General features: G+C 36.4%; 1 protein-coding gene across 1 annotated transcript in view; it reads right to left on the bottom strand.

Annotated features, from left to right (window-relative positions):
• Positions 1-1,825: 1,825 nt before the first annotated feature.
• Positions 1,826-27,438, bottom strand: part of csmd3a (CUB and Sushi multiple domains 3a) — a 372,265-nt gene continuing 346,652 nt past the window's right edge. Inside the window, exons 61-70 of the mRNA XM_052143551.1 lie at positions 26,510-26,683; positions 23,862-23,935; positions 18,770-18,881; positions 15,684-15,863; positions 15,404-15,469; positions 12,433-12,591; positions 9,784-9,896; positions 8,883-8,970; positions 5,750-5,885; positions 1,826-4,008 (exon numbers count right to left, since the gene is read on the bottom strand). Coding sequence (XP_051999511.1) covers positions 3,849-4,008; positions 5,750-5,885; positions 8,883-8,970; positions 9,784-9,896; positions 12,433-12,591; positions 15,404-15,469; positions 15,684-15,863; positions 18,770-18,881; positions 23,862-23,935; positions 26,510-26,683 — 1,262 coding nt within the window. The 3' untranslated portion in view covers positions 1,826-3,848. The remainder of the gene's footprint in view (positions 4,009-5,749; positions 5,886-8,882; positions 8,971-9,783; positions 9,897-12,432; positions 12,592-15,403; positions 15,470-15,683; positions 15,864-18,769; positions 18,882-23,861; positions 23,936-26,509; positions 26,684-27,438) is intronic.

Raw genomic sequence — 27,438 nt, 5'->3', positions numbered from 1 at the left:
TTCGTAATCTGTCCTTGGTCATACAAATAGCTTTTCTGTTGCTAAGCTAGTAATGTGACAGCAAAATCCTTAATGCCGTTTTGCCCTTATTTTCATTTTTTTTTAAATGATGTCAAAACCTGAAATTAAGAGAAGTCAGAGCTGTCATAACATTAATAGTTTTCAACATGTAATTGTGAGTTCTGTGAAGAGATGAAGAGTTTTTACAAGTTGGAAGCTCATAATTACGATAATTTCGACATGAGGTGAACTAAAAAGGTGCTTTTAAACTTTAAACCTTTGAATTGAGAGCATCCCAATGATTCCTTAAAATGCTGCCTACGTAGGCAGCTCACTAGGATTTGGAACTGAGCACTGGTTTGTCTATCGCAGAGTGAAACCAAAGGCATTGCATTCTTGTCTCATTCATGGGCAATTTATTCCATTTAACTGACCGTCTAATATTCGTAATCCTTGTCTAATGTCCTCTTTTAGAATGCATATTTTATTTAGCCATCACATGCCAACTGCTCTAACTCAATTTGCACTCATTCCACTTTAATTCAATTTTATCTACAAGGGACTGGACAAACTGTAACATGTTTCATTTGATCAACTTCAGCTTTGTTTATATGCCCGTCACTGAGTCTAAACCTGTCTCGCTCACTCCATTTCCATTTCTCATTAATAATTGATCACATCTCGATTCAAGGAAGTTTTCCTCTGAACTAGCAACATCCAGTTTGAAGCTTCACAGTGTAGAAGTTCCACGATCTGTTTGATCATCCACTTTTATGTTGCATGTAACTTTCAAGTATGTCTAGCATTCAGTTCGATAGGAGTCTGCTTGAAAACACGTTCATCTTATTCATCAAGTTGAATCAGACTGAAATTATGCTGCGTTCCAATCAAAGTCTGGATATTCCTACTTGACATATCAGACTTCCGACCATAAAGACGTTCTATTGCCCACCCCAAATGTCAAATCTAGCATAAGCTTTGCAGATGTTAGATTGTCAACACATACATCAATTAGCAAACGAATCACGTTGGATAAACATCACTAACAATTCTGTATTTTTTCCTGTATTTTATCTTTAAAATAAGATACATTTAATTGCAAAAGCTATTAAGACATAAGATTGTTTGTTAATGGCCAAAATCATCATAGTATATTAAAGAAAGTATTTAAAAGGTGCACAAATAGTGTATTACTTCTAGTGGATTTTCTAAGTACGCATCAGTGCATACTAATATTAGGCTAATATTACACGCAAGCCCTTGGGCAATGAAGGAGGAAAAGTGCGTGATAGACTTCAACTTTTTTTGTCCTGCTATTTTATTTTTTTCTATGTTGAAAGATGATGGTGAAAACGAGATCACCCATACAGCAAAAAATATATTTTTGATGTATTTTAAAATATACCAAAAAATATTTATTTGTATACTATTTTCTTCTGTTAAATTGTATCTACATTTACACATTACATTTAGTAATCTGACACTTTTCAAATATTTTATCACTATATGAACCCATGTACAGTATCACATACATATTCTTATTAAAATGATTTGATTATTTGATTCAGATATGTAGCTAACAGTTTTGTCTCCCATTATAAAACATGGTATCTTGCATTTAATAAGTAATTATACACAGCTGTGAATAGTTAAAGAAATAATCCAGAAAATGTAAAAAAGCAAATTACTTTTTATTTGTAAATGGCATTTACAAATGGATATTTACATAACATTTTTATTTTACAAATTTCTCACAAAAATATAAATCTTTACAAAAAGTTTAAATATTTGTACATTTGATATGAATGTATTTACAAGTGCGGTGGACCCATCTGAATGAGCCAATGTTTAAAAGCAAACCTTTATCTGTGACAGTGTTTTTATATTTCGTGTCACTGATAGGACCAGTGAGTGCCAAATACACAACACAACAATGCTGCTAAAGACAACCCCTCCAAAAAAAAAAAAATAAATAAAAAATCATCTTTATAAATATACAAATACTGTAGCTGATGAAAAGACATTATGAAAAGCGGCACAAAGAATTCAAACATAGCAGTAATGCTATATCAGCTATATCTGATCATATTTGGCAGGTATGTGCAAAAGTGACTTTTTTCCATAAAGAATAATAATAAAATCAATTGTAAGCACAATCGATAAATAAATAAACTAAAATATTTTATAAATAAAAAAAATCCCCCAAAACATCAATGAAATATATTACAAGGCACTATTATGAGTTATGAAATAGAGCTTTTAGAACCAGGGAATCATGGTGTTTTGCTAGAAAAATTGGCTAAAATAATTATAATGGGGAATTTTCCTCAAATGATGCGATAATCACATTTGTAAATATTCTATAAAAATGTAAATATAACAATATAACTCAACAGGTGTACTTGATAAGTTTCCTTATGTTAAAGTCAACATGAAATGCTGTTCGCAACCCATTTTGTTTCTGTAATCTGACGTATTTATGATTAAAACAGGATATTGAATGAGAAAAAAAAAGTTCTGACATCAGCAATAAAGCAACATTATTTCAGTAGCGGAGAAAGTTATCATATTTTGGTGAGAGATTTTAAACCAAGAATGCATAATAAGAAAGTAAATAGGGACAATTTTATTTTCATGTTGACTTTTCCTCATTTAAAAGTGAAGCGTGTAATTTTTGCACCACTAGTGGTACAAAACGGAATTGCAAAAATAATGGTTGTTTCCAAAAAGGTTTCCCAAACACATGTGACATATCAGGCTGCCCAAACAGAGCAATGTTTTGAAAGTGCCACAGAACCACATTGTTTACATTTTTCATGGGAATCAAGCTAATGAATGACTTATAGTTGCACAATAAACTGAGATAAGACCAAAGTATTTTAACATTGAAAAAATAACACACTTCACCTTTAATACACCAAGAATAAACAAAGGTAATAATCTGCTGTAAAAACAATCATATCTTTGTTTCTTATAACTAAGGATAGAGTGTTCATATTCCATGAGAAAGTTTACATTTGGATGGTGAGAACCATCCAATAGCTCATGTTCTTGAAGCGATTTGGATTTGTAAGAGGTTAGTAGGTTTAAGCGCACTGTGATGACAATGATAAGATTCAACAATGTGCACAATTGAACACACTTTGAATGGCTTAAATGAATCCCGTCCATTTTGTGAATATATCCTCATGGTGAAAATAATATACATATATACCTATTTTTTATTTTCTTTTTTTTGTCCCCTTTTTCTCCCTAATTTTGAATGTCCCATTCCCACTACTTAGTAGGTCCTCGTGGTGGCACGGTTACCTTAATCCAGGTGGTGGAGGACAAGTCTCAGTTGCCTCCGCTTCTGAGATGTCAATCCGTGCATCTTATCACGTGGCTCGTTATGCATGACACCGCGGAGACTCCCAGCATGTGGAGGCTCATGCTACTCTCCGCGATCCACGCACAACTTACCACAAGCCCAATTGAGAGCGAGAACCACTAATCGTGACCATGAGGAGGTTACCCCATGTGACTCTAACCTCCCAAGCAACCGGGCCAATTTGGTTTCTTAGGAGACCTGGCTGGAGTCACTCAGCACACCCTAGATTCGAACTCGCGACTCAAGGGGTGGTACATGTTTATTTCTTTTTAAATACAAAGTCAGCACTCTTAGAGTGAGGTGTATATAATATATATTTCTCCACTCAAACGGTGAAGAATCTGTTGTTTTCCTGTAAATCCACACAAAGCTTTGAGCCACTGTGTGAATACGGCATCCCAAAGCTGTGCTTGAAAGTCACTTAAAAGACTATGAAATATAGCAACAGAAAAGTGACAATTGTAAGAGCGTCAAACCCTCAAACCATTGTGCAAACAGTATTGAGATTGGGATCGAAGCGGACAACCTTTCCCTCGATGGATTTGGAATTGGTGTTGTACATTGGGTTCTCGAATGTAGCCTGACCGTTGTTGTTTTCATGCACAGAGCAGCCGCTGTACTCTGCTTTATCAGACTTCCTGTGATCAAATGAGAACGGACATATCATCAGACATCAGAATTCCAAACCTCCCACAAATTAGATACAAAATGTACAATTGGCTTTCTGGTAACATGCTTCTCAGGCTATGTGTGGAATAGCATGATAGTATACTACTCTTACAACTTCCGCAGTATACTGCACATGTTTGTATGCATGGAATACCCATATAATCTACTACATTTTTCAAAACGTGCAGTATATAATCAGAGCACACAGCGTGGGATAATGTACTGTGCAATTCAAAGGTCTCAACGTGAAAATAAAATATTAGTGACCATTTTATCTTACCACTTAACTCATTTTATCGGACTGCCAAGATTTAAGATGTTTTGAATTGGATTCAAAAATGTCATTATAGAAATTTGATTAAAAACAAAGACTAATAGTTCAAATAATAATAAATAAATTGAATCCAGTCTTAAATCATGGCAAGTCCGATAAAAAGAGTTAAGAAACATATTCCATCTTTGTTCCTGATACTTGAAATGGCGGTTTTGCAATAATTATAGTAATTGCATTTCACAGTGTGATTAAAACCATTTTTTTTTAATAAAAAATGCAAAACATATTTAAAATAATAAAAAATAATAAAATAAAATGATGGGATGAGGATTAGCACCTCTAAATATGAGGCCATGGTTCTCAGCAGGAAATCGATGGAGTGCGTACTCCAGGTAGGGAAGGAGGTATTGCCCCAAGTGAAGGAGTTCAAGTACCTCGGGGTCTTGTTCACGAGTGAGGGGACAATGGAGCGAGAGGTTGGCCGGAGAATCGGGGCAGCTGGGGCAGTATTGCATTCGCTCTATCGCACCATTGTCACGAAAAGAGAGCTGAGCCAGAAGACAAAGCTCTCGATCTACCAGTCAATTTTTGTTCCTACCCTCACCTATGGTCATGAAGACTGGGTCATGACCGAAAGAACTAGGTCACGAGTCCAAGCGGCCGAAATGGGCTTCCTCAGAAGGGTGGCGGGCTTCTTCCTTAGAGATAGGGTGAGGAGCTCAGTCATCCATGAGGAGCTCGGAGTAGAGCCGCTGCTCCTTTGCGTCGAAAGGAGTCAGTTGAGGTGGTTTGGGCATCTGGTAAGGATGCCCCCATGGTGCCTCCTTAGGGAGGTGTTTCAGGCAGCTGGGAGGATGCCTTGGGAAAGACCCAGGACTAAGTGGAGAGATTACATCTCCACACTGGCCTGGGAACACCTTGGGGTCCCCCAGTCAGAGCTGGTTAATGTGGCTCGGGATAGGGAAGTTTGGGGCCCCCTGCTGGAGCTGCTGCCCCCGCGACCCGACTTCGGATAAGCAGTTGAAGATGGATGGAAAATAAGATGAATAATAAAAGTTTGGACATAGTTTTAGTAGATGATAACCGATTGTCACAGGCTGCCTTAAACATGCAAAAAAATCTAATAAATAATTAATTGGAAGAAATATCAAATTAATTGTTATTTTACTAATTATTTTAACAGACTGCCAAGAATTTAGACATTTTAATTTAAAATTGGATTAAAAAACTGTCTAATGATGTTACAAAAATGTAGTTGTCATAACATACAAAAAAAAACAAATTTGCATATTGTTGCATATTATGTATTATTTCACATATTATTTAAAAAATAGAAAGCATGATTCAGTGTATACCGCACAGTATGCAATAAGCTAGTGTTCCATTATGAACACATCCTTAAAGAAGACATCATATGGGTAATCTGACACACACACCTCTGTTTATAGAGATAAAATCCGAAGCCTGCAAAAATCAGGGCAAAGAAAGGCACAAGAATGGCGATGACCACCGAACTGCTGTTGGTTCGTGGTGGGATCTCTGGGCTTTTAGTGGTCTCCACTATGTTCAGACCTGAATAAAAAACGATCATGTTAACATATAAATTCAAGTGATACAACTGCACACGATTGCATAATTGTTCAAATAAAATTTGACAAAGATATGAGATTACTCTAAAGATACATGCAATTGTGATATACTTCATAAACACCTAAATTAGTTATGCAAGATATTATAGGAGAGTTATGAAATATCTAATCTCTTTATTCTAATTAAATGGTAATGACCTTGTGATTATGAGAGCAAATGGCAATTGTTTGATCTCTAATAAGAGTATGATTAGAATGATACATTAATATATAATGAAATTATGTATTTCTTTGTTATATTAACATAATATACTGATGCCAGGCATTCATGCTTATATATATATATATACACTCACCTAAAGGATTATTAGGAACATCATACTAATACTGTGTTTGACCCCCTTTCACCTTCAGAACTGCCTTAATTCTACATGGCATTGATTCAACAAGGTGCTGAAAGCATTCTTTAGAAATGCTGGCCCATATTGATAGGATAGCATCTTGCAGTTGATGGAGATTTGTGGGATGCACATCCAGGGCACGAAGCTCCCGTTCCACCACATCCCAAAGATGCTCTATTGGGTTGAGATCTGGTGACTATGGGGGCCATTTTAGTACAGTGAACTCATTGTCATGTTCAAGAAACCAATTTGAAATGATTCGAGCTTTGTGACATGGTGCATTATCCTGCTGGAAGTAGCCATCAGAGGATGGGTACATGGTGGCCATAAAGGGATGGACATGGTCAGAAACAATGCTCAGGTAGGCCGTGGCATTTAAACGATGCCCAATTGGCACTAAGGGGCCTAAAGTGTGCCAAGAAATCATCCCCCATACCATTACACCACCACCACCAGGCTGCACAGTGGTAACAAGGCATGATGGATCCATGTTCTCATTCTGTTTACGCCAAATTCTGACTCTACCATCTGAATGTCTCAACAGAAATTGAGACTCATCAGACCAGGCAACATTTTTCCAGTCTTCAACTGTCCAATTTTGGTGAGCTCTTGCAAATTGTAGCCTCTTTTTCCTATTGGTAGTGGAGATGAGTGGTACCCGGTGGGGTCTTCTGCTGTTGTAGCCCATCCGCCTCAAGGTTGTGCGTGTTGTGGCTTCACAAATGCTTTGCTGCATACCTCGGTTGTAACGAGTGGTTATTTGAGGCAAAGTTGCTCTTCTATCAGCTTGAATCAGTCGGCCCATTCTCCTCTGACCTCTAGCATCAACAAGGCATTTTCGCCCATAGGACTGCCGCATACTGGATGTTTTTCCCTTTTCACACCATTCTTTGTAAACCCTAGAAATGGTTGTGCGTGAAAATCCCAGTAACTGAGCAGATTGTGAAATACTCAGACCGGCCCGTCTGGCACCAACAACCATGCCACGCTCAAAATTTCTTAAATCACCTTTCTTTCCCATTCTGACATTCAGTTTGGAGTTCAGGAGATTGTCTTGACCAGGACCACACCCCTAAATGCATTGAAGCAACTGCCATGTGATTGGTTGATTAGATAATTGCATTATTGTGAAATTGAACAGGTGTTCCTAATAATCCTTTAGATGAGTGTATATATATATACACACACTGGTGGCCAAAAGTTTGGAATCATGTACAGATTTTGATGTTTTGGAAGGAAATTGGTACTTTAATTCATCAAAGTGGCTTTCAACTGATCACAAAGTATAGTCAGGACATTACTGATGTAAAAAAACAGCACCATCACTATTTGAAAAAAGTCGTTTTTGATCAAATCTAGACAGCACCTTTTTCTTGAGAAATCATGCTAAATTGATAATAATGTTCAGAACTTCTTAAACTACTTCAAAGAGTTCTCATCCAAAAATCCTCCACATGTAGCAATGACAGCTTTGCAGATCCTTGACATTCTAGCTGTCAGTTTGTCCAGATACTCAGGTGACCTTTCACCCCACATCTATGTAGCACTTGCCATAGATGTGACTGTCTTGTTGAGCACTTCTCACACACCTTACAGTCTAACTGATCCCACAAAAGCTCAATGGGGTTAAGATCCATAACACTCTTTTCCAATTATCTGTTGTCCAATGTCTGTGTTTCTTTGCCCACTCTAACCTTTTCTTTTTGTTTTTCTGTTTCAAAAGTGGCTTTTTCTTTGCAATTCTTCCCATAAGGCCTGCACCCTGAGTCTTCCCTTTACTGTTGTACATGAAACTGGTGTTGAGCGGGTAGAATTCAATGAAGCTGTCAGCTGAGGACATGTGAGGCGTCTATTTCTCAAACTAGAGACTCTGATGTACTTATCCTCTTGTTTAGTTGTACATCTGGTCTTCTACATCTCTTTCTGTCCTTGTTAGAGCCAGTTGTTCTTTGTTTTTGAAGACTGTAGTGTACAGCTTTGTATGAAATCTTCAGATTTGTGGGCAATTTTAAGCATTGTATAGCCTTAATTCCTCAAAACAATGATTGACTGATGAGTTTCTAGAGAAAGCGGTTTCTTTTTTGCCATTTTTGACCTAATATTGACCTTAAAACACATCTGTTGCATACTGTGGCAACTTAAAAACAAACACAAAGACAATGTTCAGCTTCATTTCACAAAACAAATAGCTTTCAGCTGTGTTTGATATAATGGCAAGTGATTTTCAAGTACCAAATTAGCATGATTACTCAAGGATAAGGTGTTGGACTGATGGCTGCTGTCTTGTTTTGATCAAAAATGACTTTTTTTCAAATAGTAATGGTGCTGTTTTTTACATCAGTAATGTCCTGACTTTACTTTGTGATCAGTTGAAAGGCACTTTGGTGAATTAAAATACCAATTTCCTTCCAAAACAGTTTAATCTGTAAGCTATTCCAAACTTTTGGCCACCAGTGTTTATATAAATTCAGGATTTACTAAATGTGTAGATGAACAGATTTCAGATTTCTTTTTTCGTTATTCCCTGTTTTGCTCTACAGAATTAATATCATTCATAACATTATTGAAATGTAACACACCTTGTCTCTGTAGTCCAAATGGTCCATAGTCTCTATCTTGTATGAAGCCTTGGAACAAGTAAGTGTTTCCTTCATGGTCAGCAGAGACCTAGAGGCAGAGAAGAACATCATGTTCTCTCAAAGAGTTTATGTTCTGTCTTATTACAGAGTATTGTTCTCTTAGACCCTTTTCACAGAATGCGATGATGCGTTTTCGCCTTATTTAGCAGCGGAAATCTCGCAATTTGTTTTATATTATACATTTTAAAATATTGAGTGTAAATGCTTGGTGTTATACTACCCAGGAATTAGTGTAAAAAAATGAATTACCACAGCTGTGAGGGGGTTTCTATTACAGCTGCTGAGAGAGTGACAGTAAATTTGGCATCTTCTCCAGCATCTTAATCCACCGCTGTATATTTTTTTCCTCTTCTGGAAAGTCATTCAAACGTAAGAGTGGATATTTTCTTTTGATCTTGGAGCGAATGGATAAGTGAAAATAATATTTTCTGTGATCTCCTCTTCACTCCCATTCACCGCTGTCGATGTTTACCCTGCAAACGTTTACTTCCACGTTCCAAAACCCGGAATGTGAAAAAGGTCTATTGTTCTCAAAATACATATTCTATTTTAGCTGTTGTGAAATACTGCTGTGAGCTAGTACAACAGCACAGTACTGCAAGCTGAAAGAAATCTGTGTAGCCTTACTACTTTGAGACCTCAAGTTTCCAGATAACTTCCACACATACTAGGTTTTAAACATAAATAAATGACTAGCACTTATAGGCAAATCTCTGCTGTACACTCACGTGAGGTGAAGGCTCAGATCAGCATTTAGCATCGTAACTATCTGTTTAATAAACCACGATTTACACTGCACTTTAAAAACCGATGAGTAAAAAAAAAACTGTTGTACACTCACAAAGCCATCCATGATGAAGGTCTCCTCCGTGATCTTGCTGTATGTGGTCTTCACCAAAGCTCTCATGTGATACAGCTGCAGCGTCAGGCGAGCGTCTCTGCTCTTATAAACACCTGGGTTACAATCACAAAACATATCTGGGAAAACTTTCTGGGCACACATGAAGCCCCTAAATACCCAACCATTCTAGTAGTACGAGATGGCAAAATTGTAAGAAATCGTATGAGTTGGCATGGACAAAAAAGTATGACTTTTAATCCCATGGTGAAAAATGAAAAGAAACCAACAAAAATGTTTCCAAGATTTTTTCCTAACCAAACCTAACCATAAAGTATAACCTCTCACCCAAACCCTAAACCTAACCACGTTTTCAATAGGTAAATAACTGTTGCGTGACATGGAAGAAAGAAAACATTGGGTTTGGAACAAGACGACGGAAGCATATAACAAGTTATTGACATACATCAATCATTCGGATTGCATAAATAAATAAATAAATATGGAATGAGTTACTCAATTTGTTTACTGATGTTTTCAATCTTTCAATAAAGTGCTGGATAGGAGGCTAGCTTAAATTTGATGCTTGTATTGTATCGATTTAAAATTGTGTTTGTTGACTGGTTGGTCTCTGTGGGAATAAAAGTCATACATTTTGTACAAGCCACGTAAAATGATATCTTATGATTTCATAATTTCATACAAATTATTATGAGTTTTAATGAAACTATGTTGTAAATACCTATTGTATTTTTTAACACTTATACACTGCCTGGGCAAATAAAAGTTGCATTCTCTAATATTTTGGACCGCCTCTTGCTTTAATTACAGTGCGAATAGAGTAAATCTGGACTCATTAGACCACGTGACCTTTTTCCATTGATCCACAGTCCAATCTTTATGCTTCCAAGCAAATTGAAGTAGTTTTTCCAATTAGCCTCACTAACAAGTGGCTTTCTGGTGGCCACACAGCTATTTAGTCCCAACCCTATAAGAAATGCTCTTACTTCCACTATTAAACATAGCCGTGGGTTCTACTGTCGATTTTTCACAATGTGAATTCAGCTGCCGCTGGGGTTTTAGTGATCACCGATCATGATCATTCAAGATTTTTTGACCACATTTCTTCTGTGAAACTCACGGTTCACCACTATCCTTCCAATAATTTGCCCCTTCATAAACACAGTAACATCTTTTCCACGACCACAGGATAGGTCTTCTGACATGGTTGTTTAAGAAATGAGAAGCTACAAACAGCATCAGTTAGGGTTAAAAGAATTGTTGCCAGCTGAAACATATTAATCACTGCAATAATGTTCCAATCATAGGCTCTTAAGTATCTGCTTATTTAAATCCAAACTGTGAATTGTTTTTTTGGGCAGTGTATTCAGAGTTGGTAAAAACAGAAAAAGGACGATGTAGTCATGTGTTATATAACGATGGAAAGGTCTCAATTAGTCAAATGCAATGAGCAAATTTGTTTCGCTCAGAGGCCAAACTGCAGTGAGTACTAGTGTATGAAATTCTCACTGACAATAAAGTGATTTGATTTGATATAATAAAACAGAGTGTTTAAAAAAAACTAACAAAAAAACTAAAAAAGTGAACAAAGTCATGGTATTTTACTCCAACTGGATGAAATAAACTACTCTTCAAAAATGTTAACCTTTTAAAAAAAGGTTAATCAGTCAGTTTTGACCGGGACACAATATAAAGTTTAAACCATGATATTTTGGTCATTCCACCCACCCTTATGTTTAATTGTCAATGCATTAAAACAAAGCATAAAACACATTTACACGTTAGTACTTGTGAATATAGCAGCCTGATATCATGAAAATTACATGACTGTGACAACATTTTTGCCACTATATGCTTCTTTACACGTTTCGCTGCAGTTTCCTAGTGAAATGTCCAGCAGGGGGCGCCAAAAGGGAGTGAAATGTTGTCATAATCGGAGTAAATGTACCTCCCACACCTAAAACTTTAACCTAAACCTAAGCAATAGTGTTCTGAATGCAAATGAAAGGTAAACAAAACATACCTATCCTAAATCAACACCTAAACCTAACCAATAGGGTGGAAAAAGCAAATGTGACATAAAAATGTAATTTTCTGATGGAACCACATAATTTCGTGTCGCTACTATAACACTTTCATCTCACGTGTCAGCTGGTGTGTTCAGCTAGTCTCGAACAACCACAGTCTTCCGAGTCCAAAGTCCAACACTCTATTAGGTGAGCTACTGCGGAAGCTAATCACAATGGTCTGTAATGCAACCGGTAAAATGCATCGTTTTTCAAATGATGCATTACAGTAAAAAATGTCAATACCATAACATAGCAGTGTGTGAGAAATAGTGTGAAAAACAAGTGTTTATGGAGTCATAATCTGCCGTTGTATATGTGATTTTTGTGAAAGTGAATAAAACGCAGTTGTTGTAGCATCTCAAGTGTTCATTTCACCAGGAAACGGCATAAAAATGTGGAATGGGGCACATAAAAGTCAATTTGCAAAAATGTTCTTATGGTAACGTTTATTGTATGAGACTATGTTGGAATATAGTGGCTATTAATCCCTTTAGGAAAAACTCTAATGTCAATCTTTTTCAAAGGGTAAATTACATTTTTCTGACAACTGATGGTTTCTTACCTGACAACAGCAGTTCTGAGTACCGGTTAGTTAAAGTCACATTGACGTTCCCCGTGCTGGTGTTAAAACTAGTGATTGTCAAAGTCATCGGCTGTTTTACTCCTTTGTACTCAAACGAGCCTTTCCACACATAAGTGGGTGCCAACACATCTTGAGGGACTGCAACTGAGAACATTTAACATGTCAGATCAGAGGCAATTAAGCCATTTACACTTGCATTTGAAACAATTAACACCTCCAACTCTTTTTCACAGACACATGCTGTGAATGACAGCAGAGATGAACTGATACGGTGTTCATAACTCAATTCCTTATCCACTGTAATATTGAATTAAACAACAAAGTTGTTAATAAAGCAACATAAAACTGATAGTTCAGACAGTAAATTCTGATTGGATAAGCCATGCTGAAAGACAATAAATGCACACCTGTGACCACAACTTTCTATATTGAGGCCTACAGTTACATGGCTCATGAACATGACTCATCTAATCAGAATTCAGATTCAAAACTACGCATTTTATAATTAAATGTTAGATTCGGAACTATACGTTGTATAAAAATAAAGATCAGGAATCAGTCAAACAAAACATTATTTTAGATCACTATATATTAATTATGACTGCGTTTTAATGTCACGTTGAAATAAAAAAAAGGAACAGTTTGAGAATTATGCCATAAGATTACAAGATTAAAGTAATAATACTAATTCATTTCAATATTTTATACTTTTGCTTATTGATGTTATACAAGCATATTCATGTATCCACATTTATGTACTTATATCCACATTTATGTGCTCAACTATAATCAGAATATAATTATATACTTCACCAAACCAGCTTATTTGATTATTATCATTGTATTCGTACTCGTTGTATGTCCATCCATCTATTCCTGTGTTTATGCATGTATGCTTAACAAACTTAAAGTCTCCCATGGTTCAGTGTATACGTTAGGAGACTATTCCATGTTTCTTTCCCATATCCTTATAAGGTTGCAACATTGCTGTATCAATGTTCACGTGGGAAACGGCGGAGTGTTGAGTGCTGCAATGTATATATTATTGGACACTTAGTACATGGATAAGTTGCCCTTTTAACCTGATGAGAGCTCAAAGCTGGTCGCAAAGCAAGCTAGACACCATTGTAGTCAGCTAGTCACAAGTGCACACACACAGGATGCATGGCAGACATGTGTGTGTGTGCAGAGTGCTGAGTGTGATATTTACGAGCGTCTGGCTGAGAATGTATTTACGGATTTAGCAAGCCACCTAACCACAGCTGTCACACTTCAATAGGTCATGACAATATGACACCCTGAGTTATGACCTCGTCATTTGTAACAGAATGTACCGTACCAAGAATGGAAATCTTCTTGGTACAGTCTCAAGAGGGCATAAAACCCTAAAACCTTAACTTTGGTCCCCATGAGAGTATAACCGCTCAACTCTCTGTCTCTATGCACCTGTTCCCAGCTTTGAGGCCTCATCTCATTATCTGTACTTTAACTTCTTTCATTTATTTACTTTGTTCATTAGACAAAGACAAGGCATTGTATTGTTATTAGGTTAATTCCGGGACTTAGTCTTTGGATATATATCCTTAAGATCTATCTACTTAACATTATACAATCAAATATACATTTTTTGTATTATTGCATTTATTCTCATTATTTCATATTTTTATTCTCTTTCATTTTAAATCTATAAAATAAAATTTGTTATTCCTTCAACAAATCATCTGATTTATTGAAGTCATTTTCCATCTGCTGGATCTCACTGCACCAAATACCATGAAAATAAAGTTGTGGCATTGAGATTAAAGCAGTATGTTACAGGAATAAAGTCTTAGCATTATGGGATTAAAGTTGTAGCATTATGAGATTTAAGTAGTATGTCTTGAAAACAAATTTATAATGTTATGAGAAGAAAGTCATTGCATTATGAGATTGAAGTCGTAATTTTATGAGAATAAAGTTGAAGCGTTTTTAGATTAAAGCTTTATGTTTAAAAAAAACAAAGTAATAATGTTGCTAGAATAAAGTCCTAGCATTATGGGATTGAAGACGGAATATTATGAGAATAATGTAAAATGTTATGAGATTAAAGCAGTATGTTGAGAATAAGTCATTATGTTACAAGAATAAAGTCATAGCATTATGAGATTAGAGTTGGAATATTATGAGAATAAAATTGGTGTTATGAGATTATGGTAGCATGTTCTGAGAATAAAGTCATACTGTCATCATAATAAATCAGAGCATTATGAGATTAATGACATTATATAGAGAGTAAAGTCATAGCAATATAAGATTAAAGTGGTAATGTCAGTTTCATAAAAGTTATGTTATTCTCAAAACTTTGTGACTATTCTCATAAAAGGACAATTATGAGAATAATCTCAAAACATAATGACTTCATTCTTGTAATGTTACATCTTTTGCTTTCTAATTTCAAATGTAATATTATATATGTCTGTAGCTCGCAACTGGATTTGCTTCAGGACCAACACAATACCAAACTCGAAATCCAGTATTTTATGTTTTTATTTCATGTACCGGTAGTCTGTGTTGTATTTTTTTTTAACCTTGTGTATATTTGTTCATGTTTTTTGAGGATGTGGGATGTCACAAAATCTGTCCATATTGGCATCTGCCTAATTTGTCAATCTTATACCAAGTGATAGATGAATTTGCTCCAAAGAAACAAAGAGTTTGTTGGTTGCACATCGAAGTAAACAACAAAATATATTGGAAGCGTTTTCTCCTGCCTTGTCAAATTGTCTATGTTTATTTTGCTACCCTAAATGCACACAGTTGCATTTTACTTTTTGCTTTTAGCATTGTTTTCTGACCACAACCCTATCAGAATAGACCTGTGAACTAATTTTTCAGTCACAACCCACCAGTTAAGAAGCACTGATATTCGTATTATTTCAGAAATACCCGCTCAGCATTGTGAAAAACTCACCGTTTACTTTTGAACTTGGAGTGCCTTGAACGGGTGTTATGACTTTTTCTGTTGTTTTCGAGCCAGCTGAAACAATGAAATGTATATCAGGGCAAATATGAGCCAGTGCATTTGAAATGTGTTTGAGGAAATGCATTTCACACATGACTTCTCACAGCCAGCAAAGAAAATTTTGACATGAGAAAAGAAAACAGAGAAAAGTTTCAGACCACAAAATTCAAGCAGGAAATAAATTTGAGTTCTACAGTGGGTGTTATTGGTGGTGTGTTCGACTGGCTACCTCTACAAATGGGCACTTTTCCAGTCCACGATCCATCTGAGCGGCAAGCCCGGTGCTCAGATCCACCGGTGAGGATGAAACCAGGCTGGCAGGAGTACAGCAGCGTGTAGCCAAATGAGGGCAGGTCCATGCCCAGCACATTAGCATGTGGTGGGGTCTTTGGTTGCTTACATGAGTGAGCTGCATTTGGAGACATGTCAGCCGGTAAGAGTAAATCTTTTGAAATCCATCTTATATTTCTCCCCAAAATCAAACAAAATGAGACATTTCAGGACCTTTTAAATTGTTTGCATTGTGACCTTATTTTTCTGACATTTAACCAAATTTCATCAAATACTACAATGATGTATAAATACTTTACCATTTAAATAATATATGATTATGTTTTGCATTGCAGTGATATACATAGTTTTGCATTATCATATTGATTCAAAATATGGTTGAGAAAATATCCCAAATTGTCACAAATAAATTCACAAATAAAGAAAAATGCTTCATTTTCTTTTAGCAAATAATAAGAATTATTTATATTTATTTATTTCATTTGATTTTAGCCATGAAAGAGATGTTCTTGACAGGTTTTATGATTTTCACTCAACATCTTCAGTGTACACACTAAAGCCTAAAGTATACTTCGGTCAGACGCGGACACTGAGCGTTTGCGTATAGGACGCGTGACGCAAATCTCCTCATTAGCAGAATGCTCGAGCACTAAACGCGTGCAGCCCGATTTTTCTAACCATGCGTATTTGAATGCGTAGACTGTGCATGCACCTGGAATTATTTGCACGAATGAATGGATCCACAGGGTGACATAATTGCTGGTAAATAATAGGAGATGAAGGTAAAAACTACAACAGTAGATATGCATGTCAAGACTGAGCGTGTGAGGAGGTCTGGAGATATCAGCATTTGTATAACTCAAGTCTGAAGGAATTTAAAGATATCTTTATGGGTCTAAACTCCTGAAGAGAAATTGTCCGGCGTCTCATTGCAGTCGTAGTGCGCATGCGCCAAATGCTTGTATACACGTGCACCGTCAAATGGAGTATACTTTGACAGGCTTGTGTTAGACTGTATGTAGACTAGCATATTAGCCTTGTTTGATAAGCATAATTACAATAGCAGTAGAAAGATGATAGGTTCTTATTAAACAGATTATTTAAGAAGACATTTGTCTCTTCCTCCTCCTCTTCTTTGTTCCTCCAATGGTTTGTTCAAACCTAAAGTCTTTTTACAAGGCAGTAACACGTTACATGATGCATAATGGCAGTAAGGCTACAAGTTCACATTACCTTGAACTAACCAGATTACATATTAATATTTAGACAGGTCTATGAGTAGTTCAATACTGATGCCGTCATTTTAATCCTGTGCTGTTTGTACTTGTTCAGTTTCAAGTCAAAGAACTTTAAGCTACGCGAGAGCCCCTTATGATTCACATAACTTACATTCACGTTACATGCATTTATTGCATCACTTTCAGTAATCTCTATGATTGAGCATCAATACATCTGAAACTCTGTCTTACTAAAGCATTATTATTTCTTAAATTAAATTCTGTAATAGCTAGGTAATACATTTTGGCGCCTTGACATGGTTGCAAACAACTTCCATGTTTGCTAGTATTTCCACCCTATTTTCATTTTGAGAAGACAAACTCCTGGACATACTGGCCAAAGTAATCAGCAACTTTGGACTGGACAGCTCCCGTAACAAAGCACTTAAGTTCTACTTTATAATGAGCGATCTTCGAGCTGGTTTGGGAAACAGTCATTACTTCATTGAAAAATAACGAGCGACGTTAGTTAAGATGATTGTTAAAGCTTAAGTTGCAACGTTATCAGGAAACCCAGCCTATGTTTGATTAAGCTACATATTTCTTATTTTACATGATACAAATGCATATGAACAACAACATTCATGGAGGGAGAAAGAAATACAGTATCAATACATGGACAATGGATGGCTTGTGCCAAATAACAAAATAATAATTCTGGAAAAGAAAGAGTGCAATGGACCGGAGTCAGAAATTAACGAGGGCTCGGAGCAAAAATGCTACTGAAAGTAACAAATATGCCCCAGATTTTTTACATGATGGGGAGAAATGCCCCTCCTCTGTTTTTCTGTTATCTAACATTTGATACATTTCATAATATTCTATTCTAGGCCTATGTAGTTGTGAGTAAAGTGCCTTTGCAGACACCATATTGACCTGTAGCTTTCAGATGTTTATATTCACTCTCTCTGAGCAAGTGTTGTGAAATGAGTTGCTCATATGAAGTGCTTTTGGATCAAATAAACAAAAATCATCTCTGAAAACACAACAAAAACACCAAAACTTGAAATAGTGATTATACCAAAATCGACCATGATGGTCAAGAGTAGACAGTTTTAAAATCTAACAATTATTTTATGTTATAATAAAGCCCTCATTATGCTAAAAAGGCCTCTGAAGATTAATTCCAGTGGGGAAATATTGCCCAATAAAGCTGAAGTGTGTAATTTCTATGCCACTTGCATCAGCAAACAGAATTAAAAACTTATCACCCAACTCACACCAGGGCTGGACTGGGAAGAGCTATCGTCCCACGATTTTATATAGCAACTGGCCCAAAAATTGTGTGTGTGTGTGTGTGTGTGTGTGTGAGGGGTTTGGGTTTCACTGTACTTTTCTGCATATTGCGGCACCGTTGGTCCATTCTGCATAATGCGCCGGCTCATTTTAGCTTATCGTGGCCCATTTGGTCCGTTTCGTAGCCAACCAACTGGACCCCTCGGTTCTCCCGTTGGCCAGTTCTCCCCTGATCAGCCCCAAAGTGCGTTGGCCCACCGGAAAAATGTCCGGTATGCCAGATTACCAGTCCAGCCCTGACTTACACCATTGGTTGAGCCAGTATGATGCTCATACAAACAGTATATGAGAATCATACTGTAGTAATGACATGTAATGACAAACTTCATTTTTCACACTACACACACACACACACAAACACACAAACAGCAAATCCAACAAACAATAATGTATAAGTAGCCTTCTGTTCTGGAAGTAAGTGACAGAGACTCTGGGGATCAGAAGGACTTACGGATGCATTCAGGCTGAGTGCCAGTCCAGGTCAAATCCTCTTGGCATGTGCGTGTGGTGGAGCCCAGTATCAGGTGCCCAGTCTGACAGTGGAACTTTACTGTACTGCCCACCTGAGACACAGTGATAAGCTTGTCAACATGCCTACACATTTAAATGAGTCAAAGATGTGCAAAATTATGCATACAGTACACACAAATACACAAGTTCTCATTTCAGTTCCTTTGACTTGTTTGGAGAAAAATATCCTAGTAGACAACAAGGCTTTGCTTTCTGTGAGGCCACAATATATATATATATATATATATATATATATATATATATATATATATATATATATATATATATATATGGAAAAAATGTAGAGACAACAGCCACATTTTTAAATAAAAAACATTTAATTGAAATTCCTAATCAAAATATTATAATTTAGAGCTTTTAATTGCAGAAAATGAAAGAAATTAAAAAAAGATTCTGTGTTTTCAGACCTCACATAATGTAAAGAAGTTCATCTTCATTTTAAAACAGCTCAGTACTCATGTTTTAACTTGGGAAGAGTTCAGAAATCAATATTTGGGGGAATAATAACCACCAGATCAAGACCCTGTCATGGCTAGCCCAAACTCCAGACCTGAACCCCATTGAAAACCTCTAACATCTAAAATGCCTTTAAAACAACATACATTTACTTTAGGAGCTACAGTATACTGCAGAAGAAGAAAAAATATTATCGGAGAACGTTAAATACAATATTTAATATTTATATAATTTAAAATACCAAAAAATCCCTAAAACAAGATACATCTACCAGAGAAGCAACATAGAAGTATTTAGAATTGCTTTTCAAAAATATATCTTGAATATGAGTATAGTTTTTCTTTGCACTGCACAGGCAGAGGCATGAAAGTGAAAAAATACATTTACAAAATATACTTATTTTCAAGATACATTCTTTGAAAGCAAGTCTAAACATCTTATATGTTGCTTCTTAAGTAAATTAATCTTGTTTTTAGATCATTTTAAATGGAAAATGACAAAAAATCCTTGATGACAATAGGATATTTTTGTTTTTTTTTGCAGTGAATTATTTACTGAATTTAAAAGGTGCAATGTAATATATGTAATCTATTTACTGGACTAAAGCATAAAATTATCATAATATTGTCACAGTTTGTCTCCACCATGTTCAAGGACTCTTATTTTGAAGTTTTCTCCTGCAATACAGTTCCCAGAATCCACTGCCCTAATCACTCCATCATTATCCCCACATAAGTTTCCCTGTCTATATAAACCCTCTAGTTTTGTTCATGTTTGTCAGTCCTTGTAATGTTAGATGCTAAAAGTTATTGTTTGTTTCCACTCCAGCGTTTGTTCCACTCCTACGATTGTTATTAAAGGTTTGAAAGATTCTACTTCTGCATCTCCTCTCTTCCTCCTCAAATCCTTGGACACCAAAAGTTACAAATATGCTATGAGAGATTCAGGAAACATGCTAAGTTACTGGCTGGAATTTCTGTTTGTGTTTTGGCCTGTGTGATCCCGTCCACTGCCCATTTCCCAATAGTATTTCGACACCCCGGGTTGCAGCCATGGAAGCCATTAATACATCTAGGTAACTTCGACAGTTATAAAAAATCCATATGTGCTGGTTTATAATTTGCAAACAATAAAAACAATGCGAACATATACATTAGCTGATCAGCTTACAGTGTAAGACTCGTCGTTTGCCATTGTCAGTATGCTCGTTCCTGTTGCGTGTCCTCAACCTGGCAACACGTGTGAGCTTCAAGTCTGGGGAGGAGGGGGAGACAACTCTCTCCAATATTTTGAATTTGGACAGCAGTACCCATTTTAAACACTTGATGTCAATGTCACATATTGTTTTTAATTGTAATTAATTTAATAAAAATAAAAATAAATGTCTTTGCATTTCAGTGAATGTCATATAGAGGTATAGCCGGGGTACAAGCAGAATAGTCGGCTAAGAGCTACTTTTAATCATTGCAATAATCGCCAAATAGTCGAATAATCGTTCTAATAACTGTTAGATTATTCAATTATCAAAACAATCGTTAGTTACAGCCCTATTTATTAATTTTCCTTAGTAGGCTATATGTTCTTGCAACATGTTTAAGAACAAAGATTGCGCTCCAATAACAGTAACAATTACAAAAATGGAATATCAAACAGATATATGTGTAAACTACCTTTAACTGCTGAGGCTGCTGCTATTTTGTTTTGTTTTTCTGTGACGTCACGACAATCAATTTGAAGCTTTCATAGAATTCAGAGTTTGCAACCTACGAATTTTACGAAGACGTAAAATGTCTGTAATTACGGTAATTCCGACATGACAAGAACGAACCATTAAACCAAGTTTAAACAACAAATGGAATTAAACATGAATTAACATTGGACTTAACCAACCAAACAAACAAACAAACATACAAACAAACAAACAAACAACAAACCTTTATATACTGTATATTATTCTTGTAGCCTTATTCTTTAATTCTTTGTTTTATGTGTTATAAGGAAAATAGACTTTATGACAAAGACGTCCTCTATAAATGGTCAAATATATGCTTGTTATTGTATTATTGTAGTTTTATTTGAATACATATACAGTACATACATAGTATGTTAATGTAAATATATTATAGTATTGGTTACTTGTTAATAATGTAAGGTAGATGTTTTTCCATGCTGTGCATATGCCTTTAAAGCAAGTGTAAACATCAAATGAAATTGAAATATGAATTTACACTGGACTTCAAAAATCAAACAAACAAAACAAACAGAAAAAACAACAACAAAAATACCTTTATATAATTTTGTCTTATCTATTTCCTTTTTCTATATGGAAAAATAGCTTCTATGGAAGTCCTTTTTACACAGGCCGAAATCATTCTTTAGATTATTCAAGAACATGCAAATATCGAGGAGGGATTCCTGTGCGCAGTCGAGTCCTGCTGAGATGAAAGACTCGGCAAACTGGAACATTAGATTTCATTACACCAGCACTTCTAAAGGATTCTGTGACAACAGCAGCCCCGACAGACACAAACAACACTCGGTAAGCCCTGTGTTCACAGAGAGCCAGTGGAAAGAGACTGTCTTTTTATTCTGCTCTTCAAATAACTAATTTCTCCAGGCATGAGTGATCCAAACCACACTGAACAGACAAACAGTTTTCATATAAGACCTGTCAACTAGAGAAGCCAGGAGTAACGTATGTCAAATTTTCTCTTTAGAACTTTAATATACAGTGGGGTCCAAAACAACAATGAAATTCTGGGATTCAGTGTCCAGGCAACGGCAATAAGGGCGACATATCAAATAGCAAAAATTTCGCAGTTCATATACTGTACATTTTTCACATCAATTCAATTCAGCTTTTCACTATGATTTCACGATGTCAAAAGGATATAGGGGTAGGTCAATACGGGTTAGAGTGGGCCTGGGTAGCTCAGTGGTAAAGACGCTGGTTACTACCCCTGGAGTTCACGAGTTTGAGTCCCAGGGCGTGCTGAGTGACTCCAGCCAGGTCTACTAAGGTTAGAGTCACACCGGGTAACCTCCTCATGGTTGCTATAATGTGGTTCGTCTCGGTGGGGCATGTGGTGAGTTGTGCGTAGATGCCTCGGTGTGGGCCTCCATGGACTGGGAGGTGCTATGCTCTGTGGAAAGGCGCTCAACGAGACACGTGATAAGATGCGCGGGTTGACGTCTCAGACACGGAGGCAACTGAGATTCGTCCTCCACCACCCGGATTGAGGCAAGTCACTACGCCACCACGAGGACTTAGAGCAAATTGGGAATTGGACATTCCAAATTGGGAGAAAATCCAAAAAATCTAGTTTAAGTTTTCATTAAATTATTATTTATATTGACAGGACGGTTCTCGCCGCTTCCTTGCCCATTTTAACCCCCTTACAGGGACTTATTCAGAAAGCTGTTTTGAAAACTTTGTTTATTTCTGCAGTTCCATTCGGTGGTGCTAATGTTTCCGCTTTAACCAAATTGACAAAAGTGTCAGTGAAGAGCTTGCTTGAGATTGAATTTAAGAGATGTTTGAAGAAAACTCAAGTTAAATATCACTTGTGAGCAGAATATTTTTATTGGGCGTAATTTCCAATCAACCTGTAGTTTTTCCAAGTTATGCAAAGAAAAAGTGTGAACATATTATATAATTGTGTGTATATAATGTAGGATACATAAAATGTTAGCTATGAAATTAGCCTTAGCAAGACAAAAGTGTCTGATATTTAACTAAATGTAATTTCCACCATAGAAATCTTTTACATTTGTGGCAATGTTGTGTGACTTTTCAGAAGAATAAAAAAAAAAAATACAAATGACACAAATCTCCTGTGATGCATGAACATACTGTACACTGTTGGACATCGTTAGAGGACAGAGGATACTTACTGGCAGTGAATGTATACAAAATCCACTTTTGTCAAATTCAAGTGCCTAATTAATTTTTCATCCCTCTTGTCTTGAAGAAGAAACAACAGTGTCTGAACAGTTGTTAAAGTGGCAAAGAAGGTTTTTAGGTAGATATAGTGAGCGTTTGAAGAGCAAACTCTCCCCAGACAATAAAAGCTAATGGCTGTAGACACACACACACACCCTCTCTGAAAATGCCACGGGCCCTTCAGAACACATCTGAGAGAATCAGCTTGACAATAAATCAGTTATGCTTGGAGAGACAGGGCAGTCTGGAAATATGGCAATAACGTACCTCGTGAGAGACCTGCATTGACATGCATTCAAATGAAGGGTTTCTTTGAAACATTGCTCTTATGTGGCATTAACAGCTTTGGATGAAACTGTCACTAGGGGCGAGTGAAGATCCTTTTTTTTCTCAGCAATAATTGAAAATTTGATTTTCAATTATTAATAGGCACATCAGATGTCACATTGTTCCATTTTAAAGTGCCATTTTTTTACTTGAAGATAAAAGAAGGACCACGACTGACAGATATTGGCCTTGTGAACTGCCTTTTACTTTATTCGGATCATAACAGCTTTGATAACACAGGACGAAATAGTCCAAAAGAATCCCTCCTCGCTCAACTTTTTCTTACCTTTAAGCCCAGGCTGATGTTCAAAGAGCCATACTCAGGGGTGCCTGGATTATCACACGTCGTTGTGGTTGGTTCTTTAGTAAAATAAGAAAATAAAAAATTAAAAATATATATGTACAGTATATACATATTTACAGTTTATATATATCTACTGTATAAACAATTATTATCATAGCACCATTATCAACTCCTTCACTGTTATCTTCATAACTGGACTAGGAATTCCAAATGTAAGTGAACTGCAGTAGAGGGTAATGATATCCATCCACACATTTATCCATCCATCCATTCATCCTTCCATTTAGCCATCATCCATCCATATGTCAATCTACCATCCATTCATCCGCCCATTTATCCATCCATCCATCAAGCCATTTATCCATCCATTCACTTATCCATTCATCATCCATTAATTCATCCATCCATTTATCCATCTATTCATCCACCCATCCATCAATCCATTTATCCATCCATTAATCAATCCATCCATCCATCTAGCCATCCATTTATCCATACTTCCATTTAGTCATCATCCATCCATACATCCATCTATTCATCCACCCATTTATCCATTAATCCATCCATCCACCATCCATCCATTCATTCATCCATCCATCCTGCCATTTATCCATCCATCCACTTATTCATTCATCCATCCATCATCCATTAATTTAGCAATCCATTAATTAATTTATCATCTATCCATACGTCCATCTTCCATCCATTCATCCACCCATTTATCCATCCACCATGCATCCATTTATCATTCATCCATCCATCACTTATCCATTCATCATCCACTCATTCATCCATCGATTTATCCATTAATTTATCCATCTATTCATCCAGCCATCTATCCATCCATCCATATAGCCATCCATTTATCCATACTTCCATTTAGTAATCATCCATCCATACGTCCATCTATCCATCATTCATCCACCCATTTATCCATTAATCCATCCACCCTTCCATACATTCATCCATCCATCCATCCATCCATCCATCCATCCATCCATTCAGCTGTGTCAGCTGTTTTATGTATCTAGTATGTTTGCAGTTTTTATGTTTGTATGTATTGTATATGTGGTATAGTACTGCTGTTTGTCTTGGCCAGGACACTCTTGTAAAAGAGATTTTTAATCTCAGTCTCTTCCAGGTTAAATAAAGGTTTAATAAAAAAAAAAAAATTCATCCATTAATCCATCCATCCACCTATCCACTTATCATTCATCCATCCATCCATCCATTTATCCATTCATCCATCCATCCACTTATCCCTCCATCTATCCATATGTCCATCTACCATCCATTCATTCACCCATTTATGAACCCACCCATCCATCCATTTATCCATTCATCCATCTACCATCCATTCATCCACCCATTTATCAATTTATCCTTTCATCCATCCATCCATCAATTCATCAACAGTTGTGGCCAAAAGACTACATACATAGGCTAAAGACATTCAAAGATTATTTGGTTTCCATAAGAGGTAATTTCAAAATAACAGAGAGACTGATTTATTTCTGCTTTTATATAATATATTACATTTACATAGTCAAACGTTTACATACACATAATAGCCACTCCAATACTTTCACTTTGTTGTCTTTAAGCCATTTTGTTAAAACCTTGGAGGTTATACTTAGGATTATTGTCCTTTTCATTGTTGCCAATTTAGCGACTTTGTCGCTATTTTTAGCGACTTTTCAGACCCCTTTAGCGACATTTTTTCAAAAAAGCGACTAGCGACAAATCTAGCGACTTTTTGGACAAACCTTAGCAACTTTCCAAATTCCAAATATCGCCAGTACTGCAAGCGTGAGGTCTTACTTCCCCGCTGCGTCTGCTCTGTTCAGTGAGCGGCTGAGAGGAGCAGCACATTCCGTTGACTGCACGCCGGCGGACATAGACATGAATGAGCTGCGTATGTGCACGCTGTGTTAGCAGGAACCAATCAGTGATCACATATCAGCTGCCTTCTCCTTTGTTTTAATTCAAAACATTTAATTTGACCGTTTTTCGGCTATATACTTATATAAAAACAGTATGAGCACGGTTTAGGGGAGATAACCGTTATTATAAACTGAAGTAGGCTACAGTACCGACAAATTAGGCAGAATGCAAATACGACGCGATGACGTCATTAATATGCTAATGACGCATGACGTCATCTGGCGACATTTAGCTACTTTTCGAGCAGGCTTTAGCTACTTTCCATTGAAAATAGTTGGCAACACTGGTCCTTTTGGAAGACCCAGTTATGACCACGTTTCTACAATGTGCAAACTTGTGAAAAGTTGAGTTTGAATAGCTTTAGCCAAGGAGGTGTATCAGATGTAAACCATGTCTCAACTGTATATCTATGGTTTAAGATATAATTGCAATATGAATTTAGCCTAGGAAATGTATTTGAGTAGAATACAAGTATTTAGTTTCAATAGTTCTTGAGTTATGTACCAATTCCCTATACCAATAAACTATTAAGCCTAATAATGATTTTTCATTACTCAAGTATTTTACAACCCTGAAATCACAGTGTAAAACAATTCTAGTGAAGTCCCATTTCTAGACATCGTTTTGTTCTATTAACTGTAGAATAGTAAAAATGTTGTTTTCAGACAGGAAGTGTCATAGATTACCTATGCAACGCGGCTGGGTTCCACTCCATGTGCCGTCTGCTTGACACATGCGTGTAGAGGAGCCCACCAGCACATAAGGAGCGCTGCAGCTGTAGGTGACATCAGATTTGAAGATGAAACTCTGACCCTCTCTTCTGACCCACGGAGGTGTGCCAGGGTCACCGCAGAACTTAGCTGTAAAGATTCACAAGACTGTTGTTAAAAACAGTAACAAAATAAACAGTTTTTTTTTTAAGTCAACATGAAACATTTATGTGATGTGACCTTTATTAAATACATCTATTGTTATTGATAACATCTATTGCTATTATGGCCGCAACCTTTATAATATCAACGCTAACCGGTATAAAATCTTATTCTAAAATAAGATTTTAGAAAGGCTGCATTACCTACAACAGTAGCCTGAATCAATGCTTCAGTAACTATTTGTCATTTGCAAACCAGTTTTAATTCTATAATCTGACATATTTCAAAATGAAACAAGATATTCAACAAGAAAAAAAGAAATGTAGGGTGAGATTTGCTTTTATTCACTGGAAGTTTAATACCAGAATGGACCCAATTTATTGGAGCGGAGGAGATGAAAAGGTAAGAGGACTCTGTGATGTCATACAAGAAGTATAGTCATGGTGGAGCAAGTAATTACATTTTGCAAGACAACAAGACAAATCTGTTTCTTTGGAATAACACACACTGTTGAATCGCACAAAATAGAACCAAAAATGTTTATGAAGAAAGCAGAGTCAGTATATGCCAGTAAATGTTCCATAGTCACTAACAATTTTAAATCTCACAAAATGAGTTTGAATCCCAAATGGAGCTGTCACAACTCATTATTGATCCCATCAATGCAGCCGTCAAGGAAAATCCAGTCTGATAACCTTGTTTTGTGAATGATAATTCTGTAAGTAACCTGGCCTGACACTACA

The sequence above is a fragment of the Xyrauchen texanus genome, chromosome 15 (assembly GCF_025860055.1).
Source record: "Xyrauchen texanus isolate HMW12.3.18 chromosome 15, RBS_HiC_50CHRs, whole genome shotgun sequence".
NCBI lineage: Eukaryota > Metazoa > Chordata > Actinopteri > Cypriniformes > Catostomidae > Xyrauchen > Xyrauchen texanus.
This window is presented reverse-complemented; position numbering and strand designations above follow the sequence as displayed.